The 20,194-nt window shown below is 43.5% G+C and overlaps 1 protein-coding gene across 1 annotated transcript in view; it reads left to right on the forward strand.

Moving 5' to 3' along the window:
- The first annotated feature begins 424 nt into the window (after nt 1-424).
- Nucleotides 425-20,194, forward strand: part of mao (monoamine oxidase) — a 52,126-nt gene continuing 32,356 nt past the window's right edge. Inside the window, exons 1-2 of the mRNA XM_050048439.1 lie at nt 425-537; nt 19,814-19,908. Coding sequence (XP_049904396.1) covers nt 483-537; nt 19,814-19,908 — 150 coding nt within the window. The 5' untranslated portion in view covers nt 425-482. The remainder of the gene's footprint in view (nt 538-19,813; nt 19,909-20,194) is intronic.

A 20,194-nucleotide genomic window follows, 5' to 3' on the forward strand; every position in this document is an offset into this window, starting at 1 on the left:
ACACTGCTTTATTCAGTGTGTGTCTCAGTTTTAGTCACTGGGTCACTTTGTTTTGGAGAGGAGGAGACCTCTGTGGATAATTCAGCTCCTGGTAAAAACTTCCTGAATGTCTGGGTCTTAAGTTATGAGAGAAACAAGGTTAGGGGAAATTTCACTTTAATTTGAAATACTTCATTTTTCTAATACTTACCTTTACTTAAATAAGGATTTGAATGCAGCACTTTTACTTGTAGCGGAGTATTTCCACGGTGTTACTTCCACCACTGCATATAGTAGGTGACAAGTAATGTCCCTGCAGGTCCCTGACACCTCCCTGTAATCCTCCCTGTCCATACGGCAGAGTGCTGCTCTACTATCTGTGGGCGGAGCCAGGAGGGAGTGGGCCTGCCCGGCGCTTTTAATACAGATGCGCTCCTCCGTGCGCTCTGCGTTCAGCGGCGAGCGGACACGGCAGAGCGGGGAGAGACGGACCAGACAGCACCATGACTGCACCCAGCAACACCTACGATGTGATAGTGGTCGGCGGAGGAATATCAGGTAGGTGTGACACCAGTGAACTTTATTTCCCTCTGCACACGGATGGAGACTAAGTGGATGAATTGATTATGAATCCAAAGCACCTCCTGTAGCTGCGCGTTGTATAAGGTGACCAGACAACTGTTGCACAAAGCTGCCCGTGTGTTGGTGCCAAGAAGTGGAGCAGCCGCTGCCAGGAGCTGGATCTCTGCTCATATGACAATAATAGAGACTTTTATTTTGGCACAATGCGTGTTTCTCTTCTTGCCATCCATTTTCTCCGTCTCTTCCGTGAGGCTTCCTCTCCCCCTGTGCACCGCTGTATCACCGCAGCAGCCTGTTAAGTAACAGCTAATCAGCACCAGCATACTTTGTATTGCATAAGAGGAGGAGGAGGAGGAGGAGGGGGGGCATGTCTGTTAAATGACTGCTATCTGTCAGGCTGACATGACTTTACGTGTTTCATTTCAAACATGCTCCATACTTGTTTTTATTTGGCCTGGGAGCCAATCAGAGACGAGATGTAATGCTGAGGATCTGTCCAGCAGCTTGCACGTGAATTGCATCTGCTTCAGCATCATTTGTTCTACTAGCAGCAGCTGATTTTGGGGATGTAAGGGGTGCAAACATTGCAGCTGATACAGTTTGGCTCCCACTTCCAAACATTTAATGTAACATTGCATGTTAATCACAAGCTCCTCAGTAAGTTGGCTGCATTTCTCCCTAAACACAACACTATCAGAACACCAGGGGAAAGAGAGGAAGTCCCTGCCACAGAGGGCGACGTGTGTTTTCAGCAGCTTCCTTTGAAAACACACTAAGTAATACTTGATTTCCTGAGCAGACGTGGTGTGTGTAGTTCCTGGAATGATAATATTCCCAAGCAGATTGTCGCTGTAGTTTGTTGGTCACTGTTGCATTAATTGACGGCTCATCACAGATCTCATGAGTCTGAGAAGTACAAGAAGGTTCAGGCAGTCAAATTAATTAGATTGTTCTTGTTGCTCAGTTTTCATTAACAGAAATGCATTCGCCTTCTTCAGCGTGCAATTATCCTTCAGTTTTATGTTTTTGTTTTGTCCCCGTGCTGCATTTAGTCTCTGTCTGTCCCATGTTTGTCTTGTGAGACTCCTTGTTGATAAAAACAATCTGTTGTTCTGTGGTTGGAGCAGAGTAATTATGTCAAGTTGTTGGGGATGTGGAGCAGAGTATCTGTGAGTTGGGTCACAGTTTTGCAGTTGATCTTGTCGTTTCTGCAGCTTCACACTGTTTAAAGCAGCTGAAGTTACTGTGACACTCGTGCAGGTGAGCAGTCAGTCTTTCAGGGTCAAAGTGCAGCTGGAGGACTTAAAGGAGCAGTGTGTAAGATTTAGAGAGATTAAGTGGCGTCTAGCAGTCAGCATTGCAGCTGAAACTTCTCCCAGTTAGAATTCCTTAAGTGTTCATTGTTGAGGAGGTTTTAACCTGGAGCCGAATTATTATGAGGTCTCCTCCTCTCTAAAACAAACAGACTCAGTGATTGAATCTAATAAAAACACTGCATAAAGTAGTTTCGTGTTACAAATCAGTGTTTCTCCAATGCTGTTTGGCATGTAGGGAACAGGCCGCTCGGCCAGCACCTACAACCAGTAAGATGTACTGAATAAAGCAGCTCACGTTATAAATCAGTTTTTCTCCAAAGCTGTTTATTACATCACAAACAAGTGCCTCTCCCAGCACCTGCTATGTCTGCTTATGATCATTTACTGTAGGAGATTTTTACCGTGAGCTGAATTGTCCACAAAGGTCTCTTCCTGTCCAAAACAGACCGACCCTGTGATTTACACAAGTAAAAACACTGAATAAAGCAGTGCATGCAACTTAAAATCTAATCGTTCAATTTTTCCAGGCGCTGAATTATCCACAGAGGTCTCTTCCTCTGCAAAACAAACAGACCAGGTGATTAAAGCATATAAAAATGCTGAATGAAGCAGTTTCACGATACAAGTCAGTATTTTCTCCAATGCTGTTTGGCATGTTGGAGACGGGCTACTCGCCTCGTGCTTGCTATGTGTGCTCGCTTTATTCGTTCAGGAGGTTTCTACCCACAGAGGCCTCCTCCTCTCTAAAACAAATGGACCATGTGATTAAAACCAATAAAAAAAATCTGCTCGCTGTGGAGGGGCTTCTAACTAAGGTGGCTGATATGAAAACATGAATGTCCCTATCTAGAGCCAGTGCTTGGTTTGTCCGTTCTGGGCTACTGTAGAAACATAGTGATGCAACATGGTGATCTCTGTAGACAAAGACCTGCTCGATATGTAGACGGCTCATTCTAAGGTAACGAAACATGACGATTCTTATTTTCAGGTGATTATACACTAAAGAAAACACACTTATTCTATTATATTCCATTTCTACTGATACCTGCCGAACCACAGTCCTCTTTCTGTTAGACCGACAGGCCAATCTACTGCTTGCCTGCCTGCACGTCCGTCGCTCTGTCAGACGGTGAAGAATTTAGGTCAGTGTCAGTTCAAATACCAGTCAAACAGGAAAAACAAATGCTACAGAAACAAGTTAATTTGATAAAATTGGCGCTCAGCCCCCCGCTGGCTTTCTTTGGCCCTGCCTCTCTTCCCCCTGTGTCACATTAGGGTCTTGTAATTACAGCATTTGTTTATACCGCTGCCCTTTACTGGCTTGCAATAAGGTCCACATATAACAATCACTGTCCAATCAAAGGACGGATGAAACACGGGGGAGAGGCAGAGCTGCTTCCCCCCCTCGCTGCTGTCTGTATCACCCTCTCTGCTGAGATGTGTGCTCCTCCATTCGCCTGCAAATGCAATTGTCATTTTCCTGCCTGCCAGCCGCCCACCGGCAGGACCGTGGCCCTCGAGGGGCAGCCAGCACTTTCTGAGAAAACATTAAACACTTGTGACAGCCTGTTATCAAACCAGCAGCAGAGAGGATGCCGAGGAAGACGGGGGAGGAGAAGGAAGGGAGAGGAGAGACCAGGGAGGAAGCAGAAAACAGAAATAATGGGGAAGAGAACAGAGGAAACCACCTCTGACTGTTTGGTCTCGGCAGCTGTGAATGTGGGAAATCAGACAGGGAAACTAAGAAAGGAGGAAGGAGGCAGAATGATACGTCTGAGAACTGGGGAAGGGAGAAAGAGAAATGAGTGTTTGCAAAGAGGAAATAGGGAACTTGAAGTGAACTGGAACGAGGATGAAAGCACTGAAACACAGAGTAGAAAAGTAAGAGGTTGACAGGGATGTTTTGCTCCTGACCTGACTCAACCTCACCGTGCAATCCGACGCAGTTATCCCCAATAAACTGTGTAGTAGATGATTTAGAGAACTTGGCTGCACTTGCTGGACTGTGGGCCTATAAACTCTGCTGGATTCCTCGTCTGCACAGACCTTCACCAGGAGAAGTCGGCCATAAAGTTAAACGACTATAAAATTACAACATGCTTAATAGAAATTACGGATCAGCTCTCCTGAGGACGTTTTCTATGTCTGCAGCGCCAAATTACATTTGTGAACTGAACGTATTACGAGGAGACAAGGTTTGTTTTGAACTTTGGGAAGGACATATGGCTGATAGGCACAGTGTGTGTGTGTGCACCTGCTCTATAACTCTCTCCCATAAACACACAGGGGTAATTTGACTCTGCAAAACGTTTATTCAAAATGTGTTTGCTTGTAGAAGTTGCTGAAAATAGCTCAGGGCTCATTTACACTCCCTTTATATGGAAATCAATCTGTTCATTTCAATCGTTGTAAATGTCACTACACACATACTTCCATATGTCCTTAGTGTTGGCATAGATACAGTCAGTAGGTGGCGCTAGAGGGTAGAGTCAAAACATCAAACAAGGTGCGGTGGAGGAGGTCATAATGATGCACCTTTAAATGGAGGCAGTGTTGTCGACAGTGGTGGTCTGTAAAGCCTTTAAATACTTCTGACATTTCGACGGAAAATTCTTTTAACGCACCAAACACTTTCAGTATGGTACCTTTGGAACCAACAGTAACCCTTCAGACATGGTACCTAGACCCTCGGTCTGTTCAGACAGTCCTCTTAAATGCTGCTACATGCTATGGAGAGAGTTTAAGAGGTCCTGATCGCCTTCGGTACGACGAGAAAGTGAAAATGATAGGAGGTGTGTGCCCTTTACAGCTGCCAGCCTCTGTGTGGACAAATGACCCTGTCAATTCATTCATTCAATTCCTGTCCTGTCGATTCATTACTTAACATTCATTGGAATCAACTTCTTGGCTTTGAACATCTCATGTTATTGTTGAGATCAGCTGACTTTAGCTAGCTAGCTAACGTTAGCCAACTAACCTGTGATGAAGTGCCTGCCACAGACGTAACGTTAGGTGTAGCGACTGGCTGGATCCCACAGCTTTACCCTGCCGTTTGTTGCAATTCTGTTTTTTTTTTTTTATTGTTTGCTGTGCAGTGAACAACGCAGCAACTTTTCGACATTATGAACTCCTAGCCGCGACTAGCGTCTCTCCCAGGGAGTTCAAAACTCTCACCCAAAAGGGGGCGTGGCTGTTGTTACAGCAGTGAGTGACATTGTGTTGAAGTCATGTATGCCTTGTCTGTGTTTAACATAGATAGGAATTGATAAGATGTTATTGATACAAATGCCGTTATTGATTCTGACTGTGTTGGTTTTTGACCGGTTTTCTGTGTATAAAAAAAAACGTGAGCCAACTCTGTTTCTGTGCTCATTTTCCTTCCCTGAGCAGCGAGCATGAAGGAGGGAGCTGACGGACAAGTCCAGCTGGTTGTAGCCTGACAGCTCGCTGCAGCAACAGTCTGTCCATCATCACCTAAGATGGGTGAAATGAGAGAACATTTGCATAGCATTTGCTTTGATCCTAGTCACAGAAAAATGTGCTCAGCCTGCCTGCTTGGCACAAATGTTATTACAACAGGATATTTACAGATGTGCTGCTCGATTAAGAGGCAGTGGCACTCATCCATAAAGTGTCAGACACATGGCACTCCTGGAATTTAAACCCGTGTTGCGTGGAAATATGTTTTAGCGTATTGTTGTTGTTTCTGCACTCGTTTGTCATGTTTGGTCATGAAATGAAGCCACGCTTTGTACCGGTTCTTCCTCTCCACCATGACTCCTCCTTCAAGTTTCCAGCAGTGTAGATGCATGACTTTGACATCATTGTTTTGCACTGCCACCTTGGATAAAAGGAACTGATAAGCTCAGACACACCCTGATGGATCTCGCAATCGAGAACCAGTTCTTGAATCCCGTCCCCTAATGCTTGAAGGCAAAATACTATTTAAACAATTGTGGTTTTGTTTTTGCATTTCTTGCTCTCAGTTGTAATAATATTGCTCTCATGCCGCATCATTAAACACAACGACATCATTAAATGTAGGTCTAATGGGGCGATTAACCTGTAACCTGAGCAATCAGATGATCACACAGGTTGTAAACAAGACATCTGTTTTGCCAGATTAGCTACCTCTTTGTTCAGAGGTGAAACCAAAATGAGTGCACTGCTAATGTTGCAAATTAATTCCCTCATTGCACAGAAAAACTTTAAGTGCACACACAGACACAGGAAGTTGTGTAATTGCAGTGAATTTGAGAAAACGTGTGCTTTTCTGTAGAGTAGTTTACGCTCATCAGCGCTTGGAAGTAGCTCAGTTATACATCCTGATGCTTCGGCTCATGATGAGGTTTGTCAAGATGTACATAGTAAAGAGTTGGCACAGGAGCTACGAGGCGCACCCTGCTCTGCTGCTGTGTGCTGCACAGTAAACTTTATTTGTTCAGAGTTGTTTGTACAGTAAAAGGGACTTCACACACAGTGTATGGAGGCAGGTTTGACCGGAGGGATGTCTGAATTTGAATGTGTGTATTTTGTCTAAAGGTGAAGCACTTTGTAACTGTAACAGAGCTTTAGAGTGAGTTTCAGTTGAGCTCATAGCGTTACTGTTGTGGTTAGGGCTGACTCGAATGTCAGTCAGTATTCGAATGCTCCATTTTGGTTTATTTTTTCACTTGTAATCTGGTCAAGAAAATTAAAAGGTGAGATGTGTCAGACTCAGGAATGAGGTCAGTGTCCTCAGCTCAGTTATAGACCCTTGTTTCAAGCAATTAGATTAGCTGTCCGAGAAGCAAAAGGAGCAGGGGAGACAAAAGCCGTTATCTGCGGCTGACCGTCTCTCTTGAATCATAACTTCACTCCTTGCGTCTTCTTTGACCCTTTTTCCGTTTTCTTTCTCAGTGAAAGTCACAAAAGCTGCTTCAGTCTTATGAAGTAACACCGTGCTTGTTTCTCATTCCCGTACTGCCCTTCCAGGACACTCAGGCGCACCTGTTGGGTCTGCACAGTATACTATTAGTCTTTAAGTTAAGCTGAACCACATCGTGTCGTGAGGCAGCGTGAACCCTCTCTGACAGCCCCTCTAATTACTCTCAACACGTCTGCAATCGTAGAACTCCACTTTCTCCGTCCAGCTGTGCAAACAAGACAACCTGTTGGCTGAGCCGCCAGATATAATCATTACATGGGCAGCTCATGTGTGTTTCCATTTGTAATTCTCTGCGTGCCTGCGCCTCTGTGTTTGCCTTGTGTGTGTGTGGCAGGTAAAGCCATGAGAACTGTGCAGCTGTAATCTCAGCTGTGTTAATCTTATAAATGATGACACTGATTGTGGAAAAGAAAAAGTAGCTGATGGATGTTTGCACAACACAAAGTCCCCGTCTCCTTGTGGCAAATGTTCCCATTTTCCTTTTCAGGCTGAATTATTTTTCAGCTGTTATCACATTGTCTCTCCATGAGCTGTGTTCAATATTTACATGAAGGTAAATGGTAGCATTAAAGCAGCTGATGATGGAGATACCCTTCAAAGTAGGAGCCGTCCTGAGATTTATCAGTCTGAACGCCGGGACACAGGCTGTATCTTTTCATGCCTGCAAAATGTGAGGTCGGGCGTTTGGTGCTTCTCTTGTGCCTTCTCTGTGGCAACTTTCAAGGGGCGTGGTCTGAATTTGTAAAAGTTGAACTTTGTTTCTCTCAGGATGCAGCCGTCATGCCCTGAGAAATTGGCGCTTGGGAATGCTTGCACACTGTGACAGCATTGCTCTTGTTATATTTGTTAGCTTTTCTTAAGGGGTTATGTCCAGATCTGAGAAGTGCAGAAAAAAATTCCTGATGTCTCAGACTAGTCTCAGTCGTTAGTTTCAAGTCGTCTTCAAAACAGCATGGTGTTCATTTAGTAAATTACGGCCTCATGTAGGGGAAAAACACACCCTAACACAGGGATGCTTTATGGTGTGGCTACCTTGTGATTGAAAAGTTGCTACTACAACAACCTGTCAATCAGGAGAGAGATGTAGAGATTCTCCCGAGCGCCACCCTCTCATCCAAATATGGTCAGTTATTGCTACAAAAAAATAAGATAGTGATGGCAAACTCTAGGGCTACCCCCGCATAGTCGACCAAATGTTAGTCGACCAGAAAGGTCATTAGTCGGCAAGATTTCACTGGCCGCTTAGTCACAGAAAAGTCAAAATAAATCCAAACCTATATGACTGGACCATGTGTGACTTTACTTTGAAAGTTCAGACACAGGAAGTGTCCACGCTCTGCAGTCAGACAGGAGTCAGGTTAATTTCCAGGGCTGGTACCTGTGGTTATTCCACAGGCTAGTTAATAACATGTCAGGCAGGAAATCCAAAGTGTGGGATCATTTTGAGAAGGTGAAGGACGAACCCAAGGTGATATGTAAACTCATCTTCATTGGTCGACTACAAACATGACGTATCATCTGAAACATGGAAGTAGCTACATGCCCATTAGCCCACAGCGTCATTAACAGGCGGCTCGCTCAGTGTGTGACGTGCACTTGGAGATAAAATATAGGCCTATATTAATGAAGGTTCATTAGTACGGTTTTGTATTTCTCTGTAATGTAGCACAGTGTTAACAATGTTACTGATACTATTCTTTCTCACACCTTCAACTCAAACCACCAAAATATATCATTACATTCATATCAGAAACATGCAGGAGACGAGTCCACTGATGGACATTGATGATGACTGTTGGTCGACTAGGAAAATTGTTAGTCTTGGGCAGCTCTAGTGACATCATGGTGGCTAGGTCCACTTCTTTTATAAAGCCTGTGGTTTTTCCCAAAATGTTTTCCTTTAACTAAACGTAGTCATCCGCCAAGATCAGGGCGGCAGTAGCTCAGTCTGTGGGGACTTGGTTTGGGAACTGGATGGTCGCCAGTTTGAGTCCTTGTATGGACCAATGAATGGAATGAATGGAGCTGGAGAGGTTCCAGTTCCCTTCCTGGGCACTGCCGAGGTGCCCTTATACAAGACACCAAAACTGCTCCAGGGGCACTGTTCATGGCTGACCCTGCACTACCCCCTTGTTGCATGTGTGTGTAGGGGGGATTCACGAAAAGACGCATTTCAATTGCCAATTGCCTGAAAATCTGTTCAGATTGCTCTAAGTAATCTTCGACTCAACGCTCACTGTTCTCAGACTAATGTTGTGTCTGGTGAAGCAGTTTTCATCTCTATAAAATATTCAGTGAAAAACTCAAATTGTTTCACATCGTTCTGTCTCTGTGCCAGAGCAAAATAGTTTCTTATATTTCTCTCCAGCCTGCTCCCTCTCACATCTGTCTGTCTGCATTTCAAGCTATCATGTAATTGCTCGTCAATATTGCTCCTCAGTTTGTTGCCCGTAAACCACCAATCAGTGTCTCGGAGCTGAGAACATGAGACGGGGAAAATGTGATTGCTGTGTGTCTCGTAAATGTCTCCCCCTCTGGATCAATATGGAGCCTTTCAGGGCCCTGATTCAAGTGGCTCACTTGTCACTCAGCTGGTATTGGTTTTTTTGTTTGTGTTCCTGAGAAAAGAACTAGCTGCGGTGCACACCAACACACACACGCTGGTGTTTTCAAAGAAAATAAAATGTCACATACTGACAGTATTTAACAGCTTGGCATCACACAGCGTACTCTGAGAAGACAAACCAGCAGTTGTCAGATGGTTTGTTGAGAAATTTGTGTGTTTTATTGTGTTATGGGGAGCCGAATGTGACTTCTCTTAGAAGAACATGTTCACAGAAATCATGTCTTATTTACAGTTTCAGCTCTTAGAAGAGAGTGAAGGTTGGGGATCTGGGGAAAAGAGTATGTGGGCTGCAAAACTGAGACTGATATTGTCATACATCTATAGTGGAAAGTAACGAAGTACACTGACTCAAGTACTGTACGTACGTAAAGGGACAGTTCACCCCAAAATCAAAATACATGTTTTTCAAGCCTGGTCTCACTCTGAAGTCGTTGAAATCCAGCGCTTGGGCAGTGACATACCTTCCTGATATTTCTCTGGGGTATACCATAGACTTGGGGCAGCAGTGGCTCAGTCCACAGGGACTTTGGTTGGGTCACCAGCTCAAGGCCTTGTCCAGACCAAATATGGAGTGTCGACTGGTAGCCTGAGAGATGCCAGTTCACCTCCTGGGCACTGCCGATGTGCTGAACCCCCAACTGCTCAGGGCGCCTGTGCAAGGCAGCCCCCTCGCTCTGACATCCCTCCATTTAATGCATGTACAGGTCCTGTTTGTGCATGTGTGTGTATTTTGGGCCTGTGTGTGTGTGTATGACAACAGAGTGAAACTATTTGAATTTTCCCTCGGGGATTAATAATGGACAGTTACCGTGACGTCACCCATTGGTTTGTGGACTGATAAGCCTTCAGTTCAACCACTAAAAAATCGATTAAAATCTATTTCAATTAAATTACAGATTCTCAGACAACACATTCTGATTCAATACAGCCAATAATCAATCAGTGATCATTCCAGTTTTGCCCTTATTTTGAAACAGACAATATTCCTGCTAAGCTGTTCATGTGGCTAATGAAAATCAATATTCCACTAATATTCCAGTTTACATGCAGCTGTGCATACTGTGATTAACGTGCCCTAACCTTATTTATCATGTCAAATATAGAAAACTGGAACAGCTGGAGCTGCTTGACAGGATTTTTTCAGTTTACAACAGGTGGCGGACATGTTTGTTTGTGCACACACACCTTCCCTCTTTCATTCCTTCAACCACCTTCTTGAAAAAGTTGGCACTGTGATATTTGCACATATCCAAGAACCTGTTGTTGTCAAAGTCTTTCATGAGGTTTAAAAGTATGTGTTTTTCCTTCCTGACCAGAAATGTGGGCTTTTCTCTTGGGCTTGTACTCAGCCTTGCAAACTGTTGAATAGTTGGTCAGTGTACAACATCTCGATGGCTACGCACAGAGCCGACCAGTCAAGAGGCCGTGTGTTGCAAACTGTGCAAAAACCCCAGCTGAGACGCATGTTCCTACTGGGCTGTATACATGTCCAAATATTGCTGTTAAAACATGTCTTACTGAATTCAGAAAAAGGCCTAATTTGGAATATCCAAATGGAATACGTGTGTGCATGTAAACCTAGCCAGTGTCGCCGGTGCCGCCATAGTACTTGTCATCACTGACTTCACTGGGTGGTCTGGTTGAGTAAAACAGCCGCAGGCTTTTTTTAATACACATTTAATAGATTTTATATTGATAAATATTTGTACACAGATGCTTTTGGAGTGTTCAGTCTGTGCTGTGTTTGTGAAAAAATGTATGAGTGTATTTATATTGAATTACTGTCAAAGATGGCAGAGATTCAGTCCAGAAACAGTGGGAGACTGGGGTTTCTGCACACACACACGCACGCACGCACGCACGCACGCACGCACGCACGCACGCACGCACACACACACACACACACAATGCAGTTTGTTCCTGCCAAGTGGCTCCATCTTAACAATTACTGTTGTCAAGGAAACAGTGTCTGCCCCTATCTCTTTTTCCAGCACAGAGGGCAGAGGATGAAAAGGTGCGTGTGTGTGTGTGTGTGTGTGTGTGTGTGTGTGTGTGTGCGCGCGCACTGTGTTTCTGCACAAAGAGCAACCCAAACTCCTGACAGTCGAGCACCTTCAGGTCAAACACATAAATAATAAATGTATTGCTGAAACTTAAATTCTGACCATGGGCAATTAAAAAAAAAAAAAAAAACAGTCAGTTTTATTTTCTTCCTGTCAAACGTCTCAGAGAGAGACGAGACAATTAGGTCAACCAGCGCCCCGAGGTGCTGCTGTGGTGGAGAGGAGGGGAGCCATGGTGGAGGATCAGGACAAATAAAGAAAGATAACTGAGAAGAAAAGAGATAAAACAGGAGCAGAGAGATGGAAAGAAAGATACATCTGTAGTAGAGCGAGAATCAGAGGAACTAATTCTCCACATTATTAGCACTGCAAAATTTTCCTACATTATTGCACAGTAAAAAAAGTGCACTGTGAAATTCTCCTACATTTGCACCAAACAACATTGCATGGCAGAGATCTCTAACATTATTGCACCAATTTTGTACCGCCAAAATATCCTTCATTATCACACCAAACAAATTTGCACTGCCAATTTCTCCTACATTCTGTCAGCAGTTTCAACACTGCCCAAGTCTCCTGCATTATTACACCAAAAAGTGCACTGTGAAATTCTCCTACATTTGTACCAAACAACATTGCACTGCAGAGATCTCGTACATTACTGCACCGCCAAATTCTCCTACATTATTGCACCAAAGACTTTGCGCTGCCAGATTCTTCTACATTAAAACACCAAACAATTTTGCACTGCCAAATTCTCCTACAATATTGCATCCAACAATTCCTCCCACATAATTGCACCAAAACATTTTTAACTGCCAAAGTTTCCAACATTATTGCGCCACACAATTTTGCACTGCCTTTATGCATGCTTGTTCTTTGTGTTTTTAGCTTCAGATACTGAACATGCAGCAGCCTTATATGACACAATTAGCAACAGGGACTACCTTTAAAAAGTGGTTATGTTGAGTAGAAATACTTTTTAATCAAGGTAAAACATTTACAAAGAATGCAGCTTACTTAATTCTACCTGAGAGAAGCATTTTTGTATCGTGTGTATTATTTATTAAGTAATAATAATCTTTACTTGCAGAAAGGTTTGTAAAATGAATGCAGTAAAAATTCATCAAACACACTTCTCCGGAAATGAAAAATAGATGGAGAGATAAAAACAGACACACAAAAGGTGGATTATTAGCAGCTCAGTGAACTTGATGTTTAATGAGCACAAAGCCTCAACTCTCCGTCCGCTTCCTTCTCCATGAAACTGTCACATTTTGTGTTTTGCTGCATTTTACTCTCTTTCTCTCTGCACACAGTTGTCATGGAACAAATTGATATTAAATATACCTGCACTCATTTGCTCCAGGCTTATAGAATTGTTTGACTCATCGATGCACAGCCCAATCAACCTCACTTATCATATCTCCTCCCTTCCCTTGTCTGATCCCTCCTTAAATGCATATGCACAAAGGAGGGAGATGCCTTGCTGAATGCACACCAGCGGCGCCTCAGATGACAGGAAGACACGCGCTTCAAGGCCGTCCTATCTGTTTGATAAATATCAAGCATGGCTTTAGGTGCAGAAAGCCTGGAAAGGCACAGGAGCTCTGGCTCAGAGTGAGGAGAGGAGGAGGAGGAGGAGGAGGAAACATCTCTCTTTGATTCTCCACGGTTTCCACCAAAGACTCGCTGACCTTTTTCCTCCATTTGTAATCCCTTTAGGCACGTGTCATGGCAGAGGGGGGATAGAATGGAAGAATTAAAGATTAATTAAAGCTTCTTTTAATGTTATAGATTATCTGATAACATTGTGTGGTGAAGTCGTCTTTAAGTTGCAGACCTGCTGCACCTGGCTAATGTTAGTGAGTGGTTGTGAGAGTGTGGTATGCAGTTAGTCTTTCAGCTGCTTGACAGTGCGACAGCAGAGACATGCAGGACTGCAGATGTTTGTCCAGTGTTTTTCTCTCTGTAAACACAACCTACGAAAAAACAGATTTGTTTTACTTGTTTCTCTTACACATTATGATATTTCCAAAACAAAATTCCTCGAGTGCACGCACATAATCTCACATTATCTCCTCTCCCTGTGCCAGCGATAGCTGTGGCCAGAGGCATTATGTTTTGGGTGGTCCGTCCCATTCTTGTGAACGCAGTATCTCAAGAAGGCCTTGAGGGAATTTCCTCAAATTTGGCACAAACGTCCACTTGGACTCAAGGATGAACTGAATAGAATATGGTGTGTGAAGGTCAAAGGTCAACATCACTGTGACCTCACAAGATATGTTTCTGGGCATGACTCAAGAATTCATACACTAATTGACCCTTCGCTAATTCCCGCCCCAGGCACAGACTGGCCAATCATAATGTAGCATCGGGCCGGCTAGACCAGGGTCTGACAACAACACAGCTGTGCTCCATTGACTAATGCAGTCATTTCAGATTTCCTTCATTTTCAGGCTGGTTTTGTGGATTTGGAGCTAAATGTCAAGTGTTAATGAAAAGGATCAGCACTCAGGTTATTCACTGAGTGCTGATCCTTTTCTAGAGCACAAACTTCTTGTGTTTATTTGAACTTGTTACCTGGAGAGGTTGGAAAAAGATAAACGTTTCTTCCTTGTTCCAAAACCAAAATCAAACCCTGAAAAGTGTAGGGTTAGCTAGGAAACATTTGATCAGATACTGAATTGACCTATGGTTAAGCCACGCCCCCCTCCACTCACTCGGACAAACTATCAACATTCAGTGACCGGCGCTATGGCAGGTGTCACAGTACACGGCATTTCACAGGAGGCAATTGATGATTTTTGGGGACATAATGATCAGATGTCATTGAGAAGTAACCAAAAGGGCCTAAACTACGCATTGGAGGGATATATTCATCATTTTATTGTTGAGAAGGTCGATGAAAAGCTTAAATTACAAGCCAAAATTTACAGGTCACAGTGTACGCTTGTGAACCGCATCTGGTTGCCGTCACCATCAAAGACAACAAGTTAAAGTGCCACTGAAGTTAAGGTTTTTGGCTCAGAATATGAGAAAAGGATAACGGCCTTTTTACCATCTTTACCAAGAGTGTCTCTCCGTTAGTTTGGTGCTACAGTATTTACACTGAATCATTCAGCATAACGTTTGCCAACCTTTGTTATCTCTGCCATTACAGATAAGTTAATGAAGCTAAGCTCCAGAAGTTAACGTTAGCTTAACTAGAGCCCTTTGGACAACAGCTAACAATGATGTACGATCACCAAAGTACAAAACTAGAACAAAATAGGCTAATGAACTCCCAGCAAACAAGGTGACATGATGAACAACGCAGCTAGGAGCTAACGTTAGGCTAACTTTAGCTAACGTTAGCTAGAGATGTTAAAGATAACTTTATATTTCTTTCCAGCAAAGTGACAATATGTTGCCTCAAACACAATGTTGACTTACCTTAGAACAGATGTAGACATCATTGTTAATCTTATTCACGTTGAGTTGATGTTGTGGTCTAACGTTACCACACAACTTTATCCAAAGGAGACACTTTTCTCGGTTGAGATGTGGTTTAAAGTGTAAAAATACACCTGGTCGCCCAGCCTCTCAGGATACCTTGTGTCAGAGTTGCATGTACCCCATGCACACCGTTTGACCATTTTTAAACTTCAAATCTCAGAAAAAGCTCATAAAACCGAACTGACTTTCTGTAATGCATTTCAATGGACGTCCAGGCAGAGAATGTCCCAGTGTATGGGAATGGCTATACGCACTGTGATTGGCTCATCGTGTTTGAGGGCGGGACTTAGCCATAGGTCAATTGGTGACTCTAATCTTGGGTGTCCACTCTGAAACTGTGCTGATTGTACAGATCTTCTGTGCTGCCAGGTTGAAGATATGTTTGCACCAGCCATGTTTTAGAATACGCATCTCCTCTGAAACAACATGTGAAGCATTGTCAGTTGTCATGGCTGCATATGAGTCTGGACAGACATGGATGTAAACGGTAACTGCAACTTGACTAGTTCAAAGAGACATACAACAACAGGGCGGTAATTCGAGTTCTGTCTTTCTTTTGGTCTCTCTTCCTGTCTGCTGCATGAGTTGAATTTCAATCTGCCTCTCTGTCTCTCCTCTCAGCTGAAGTTTAGTTCAGGAACAGTCTTAGCATGTTGATTTTTCCAGCGGTGCGGCTCATTCCTCTTCACTTCATGGTGGGGGGATGGAGATAAACAAAAGGAGAAAGCTCATTCTGAATCCTTTGAAGTGATGAGAGCTTTATTCTGATGCATTAGTCATATTTATACAAGGCTTTCATATGTACATATATATATTTATATATAAAGAATTATGTCTCCATTAAGACAAACAAGCTCTCTGATCAAAGCGATATCCCAACAGGATGCTACTTTTCACAGTGATTGCTGTAGGCATAAACAAGAGATGCAGACAGATGCTCTTTGTTTTCCAAGACAGAGACTGACCTTTTGAGCTGAGCGCAGGTAATAGCATCAATTTAACGGGGGAAGATTTGTGAGCCTCCTCTGGTCAGGGCTAATGCTTTCTCCAAAGCCTGGCAGGGTGGGCGTGTTTGCACAGGGGGAGAGGGCTGAAGTTGGGTAATGCAGGACAAAGTCTGTTTAAACTAATATAAACCTCACTCACTTCAGAGCTTAGCTGGATTTGGAAGGAGAGAGGACGATGGGACGGTAAGAATGGAATTTAGGAAAACATTTGCACAGATGTGGGAGCCTGCTGAGGGGGAAGCTCTGAGCTAAGATGTATGGCCAAACGTATGTGAACATCTACAGACTTTGGCCTCGAGCTGTTTTTTGTATGATTTGGGTGAGGGCCCTCAGTGTCCCTAAGGAGAAATGTTACTGCAACAGCATATGAATATATTTTGATAACATCAATCTTTCAATAGAGCTTCATTTCAAATTACAGCAAGTCAATTGCCAAAATAAACGTTGGCATTGTATATTTCTGCAAACCATGGATACATTACATTTAGACTTTATTATGTAGCAGATACATCGAAACTTGAGCTTTCTTAATGTTTGTCAATGTTTGTTATGTGTGGGCACAGAAACACTTAGTTATTGTTAGGAAGAGATTATTTGTCGTGCTTCCCTGCCAGCTACAGCGGTGGCAAGAGACATTGGGTCTCATTCATGAAAAGTGAGTAAATCTGTGTGTAGATTTGCACATAAAAGCCTACTCTACTAAAAACCTACTCTGGATTCAGGAACGCCGCGGGAAACTCAGATTTGTAGGTGTGCAGTGGTCTGCAGCTTGGCAGGCGTTTTGCCTACATGTCACGCCATCCACCATCCCTTCCAACCCCAGATGACAAAGTCGACTCATATACTACGTCACTTTAGAAACACTGATATGATACATATTAAATGTAACGTATGCATGGTTTGCAGAAATGTACAATGCCATTTTCTTTCTGGTGACTGGAATGAGCTGCCGTGAAAACAGCAGGTGGAAGCTAGAGATTACTAAAGATGAAGGTACTGTCTGCAAGAAACATTTGAAATGTTAAAAACACTTCTGGAACAAGCAGTTTCTCCCACTTGGCAGCTCTGTCGGATCTCCGACAGTGAGCCAAGTTTTATCACCCAGCGTCGGTGTTTGACCTCACTCGTGCTCTTGTGGCTGAATGGGATCAAATCCCTGCAGTGGAAAGCTTTTCCAGAAGAGTGGAGCCTGTCAGAGTCCATGCTTTATGAATGAGATGTTCAGCAATCCTAAATGGGTTTGATGTTAAGGTGTCCACATACATTTGGCCATGTAATATTTGGTATCTTTTTAGTAACCACTCATCTCTGTCCCATATAAATCACTTTCTGTGTGTGACTTCTGTGCTTTTAAACGTCTGCTGCACTGACGTAGTCCAGTGCTGCTGAGCCATATGCTGCACGCTAATCCTCTACATGTGTGTGCATGCCTAAGTGCATTTATGTTATGTCTTATTGAATAAGTTATGGCGGGGATTGCCTGAGGTCAGTGTGTGAAAAGCCTTTTTCCTGTGGTTGGTCAGTCAGTCAGTCAGTCAGTCAGTCAGTGTGTGTGAAAGTCATGCTCTACTCTTTGCTCTGCCCTCTGTATTTGCTCACATGATCAGCAGGTCAGCTGGTTTGTGATTTGTTGTGGAAGTGTTTCTCTCTGCAATGATCCTCCCTTCCCCCCATGCTCTCCCATCTTTCCCATAGCTCTCTGAATATCCAGCCAAGTCATTCGAAAGGCCAATGTTAGGTGGTTAATCCCTCACTTAATCCTTTTTCAACAAAGACCTGTTGTATAAGAAAATATATACTCTATAAAAGCATGAAGGAGCAAAACTTAAACAGACGTAAGTTTAAGTGGTACCATGGTAAGTTGAGGAGGAGGAGAAACAAGATTTGTTCCTCTAACAAAATCCACCTTTGATCTTCATCTCTCTCGTCAGATTTTCCAAATAATCCCCTTCAGCCATTTATTCTGTCTGAAAGTTACCTAACCAAGAAAGCCCCACAAAGACATGATGAAAGGCTCCGTTCAAGAAAGGTGTGGCACCGAGCCATTCTGTCATAAAGTCTGACAGACCTCCTCCACTCCTGGGCAGCTTTAGTGTGAGAGCACCACGGAGGGAATTCAGCTTAGTCGCCAGAAAAAAATTAGGCATTGTACTTGGCTTAGGCGGTAATTTGTCATACCTTTATGAACCTCCCCACCCCAACCGATGAGTTTGCTACTTTCCACAAGCTCCCTGTAGCTTTTTTCAGGGCTTGAAGTTCTCCGGCACGGTGCTGGATTTCTGGCGCAGGAATATTCGAAGCGCAGCGCCCAGCAGCGGAGGCAGTTTTCAATCGGCGCCCATGTTAACCTATCTGACTGACTGTCCACACAGGCCGCTGAGCAAAGCGGAGCGCCCACGGAGGCTCGCGCACTGCAGTGCTTCAGTTCGGCGTCTGGTCTATTTTTCACGCGAGCTGCGAGCGCTTCTGTTAAGCTGGATAGAGCGGATCGTACCAAACAGGAAGTCAGACACAGAAAAGACGAGAGAATCCGGCCAATTTTCAAAATAAAATAAATTTTAAAAATAAAAGCCTGTTTAATTATGATGTTGCTTGTCCGTCTATAAATATTTGTTCAGTTTGGTCTAGACACTAGAGAGATAAACACACACACACACACACACACACACAGAAAGAGAGAGAGAGAGAGAAATGGCTACAGGTTGGGGGCTGCAATTCAGAGAGATAGAAGATGCTCCTTGATGTCAAAGGTCGTGAGTTCAAGCCTCAACTGATGTAAAATGTACATTTTAATGCAGACGTTTTTGTTGTCTTCCTATTCTGCCTCTTGTTGCTCAGAATTGCCTAAAATTGCCCGGCCCCAACCAGATTAATTCATTTAGATGTCAGATGTTCAAAACTTTGCCCCCGGACCCCCCTAGCGCAGTTAGTCCACTGTTCCAGCAATCACAAACAGTTTGGTTGAAATAATCTCTAAGGGTGCTTTCTGACCTTTGGTGCTTTGGTCTGAATCAGGGACTCATGTTGTTCCAAAGTTGCATAGTTTTCTAGAGTTGGTTCTTCTTCTCACGGCAGCATTTACAAGCGGACCAGCTGCTGTGCACTGTGCTGTGAGTTCAATAGAAAGAGGAACACCTGTATGTTTGACAGTATTGCAAGTCATATTTTTGGGACCGTTATATCAGGATACCGCCCAAGCCTACATTGTATGTTTTTGCAAGCTATGGATACATTACATTTGCACGTTATTTTGTATTAGATACAAAGAAGATTTATGTTTCAATAATACTGTGATTGACACGCGGTGAGGTTTAGGCACAAAAATCACTTGATTGTGGTCAGGAAAACATTATGTTTAGGCTTTAAATACATGATTTTGGGGGCATACTCCCGGCTTGAAAAGCAGAGACGGGTTGCTACAAAATACCCACGTTTGGTGGCTAAAAAGCTGCTGGGAAAATAGCAATGACGTGCTGAAACACAACTGGTTTTATTGCTCATTGGTCTTGAACAATGGTCTGTAGCTTGGCAGGCATCTCGCCTGGGTGTCACGCCATCCACCAACATTGACATGATACATATAAAATGCACGTGTAACATATTCGTGGTTTCTGGTGACTGGGCTGTAAAATTAAGACTAAAGAAAGCACTCACCAGCACTCACACATATTTCATATTTCAAACAGACATCATTATACACCAGCACCTGACATTCATGCACAATTAGTATACAAGTCTTATCTTGCGTGTGTTAAGTGTAGGAAGTGTGCTGCATGTGTCCTCACTTACCTCTGTGTTTCTCTTTCTGTCTGCAGGTTTGAGTGCAGCAAAGCTGTTAAAAGCCAATGGGCTGAGCCCTGTAGTCCTGGAGGCCAGGGATCGGGTTGGTGGTCGCACCTTCACTGTGCAGGTAAGACCAGGAAATAAAATCAAAAATAAATTAGAAATGCCAAAATATATGAAACTAAGATTAATGAGCTTTGCTTTGCATTAAACAGTGCATTGCAGTAGTTTAGCCTACTCATAATAAATGCATGCTTTACTGGGTGGTATTAGGACCCAGTTGCAGCACATAGGAACAGTTGGCGATGACGTTCGCTGTTACAGTTCCACAGGTACAGGGCAGGGCTAGTAAACAGCACACAATACAGTTCAACACTCCAGCAAAGCCTCTCCACAAAGTTCCTGGCAGCCTG

The sequence above is a fragment of the Epinephelus moara genome, chromosome 7 (genome assembly GCF_006386435.1).
Source record: "Epinephelus moara isolate mb chromosome 7, YSFRI_EMoa_1.0, whole genome shotgun sequence".
NCBI classification, from domain to species: Eukaryota; Metazoa; Chordata; class Actinopteri; order Perciformes; family Serranidae; genus Epinephelus; species Epinephelus moara.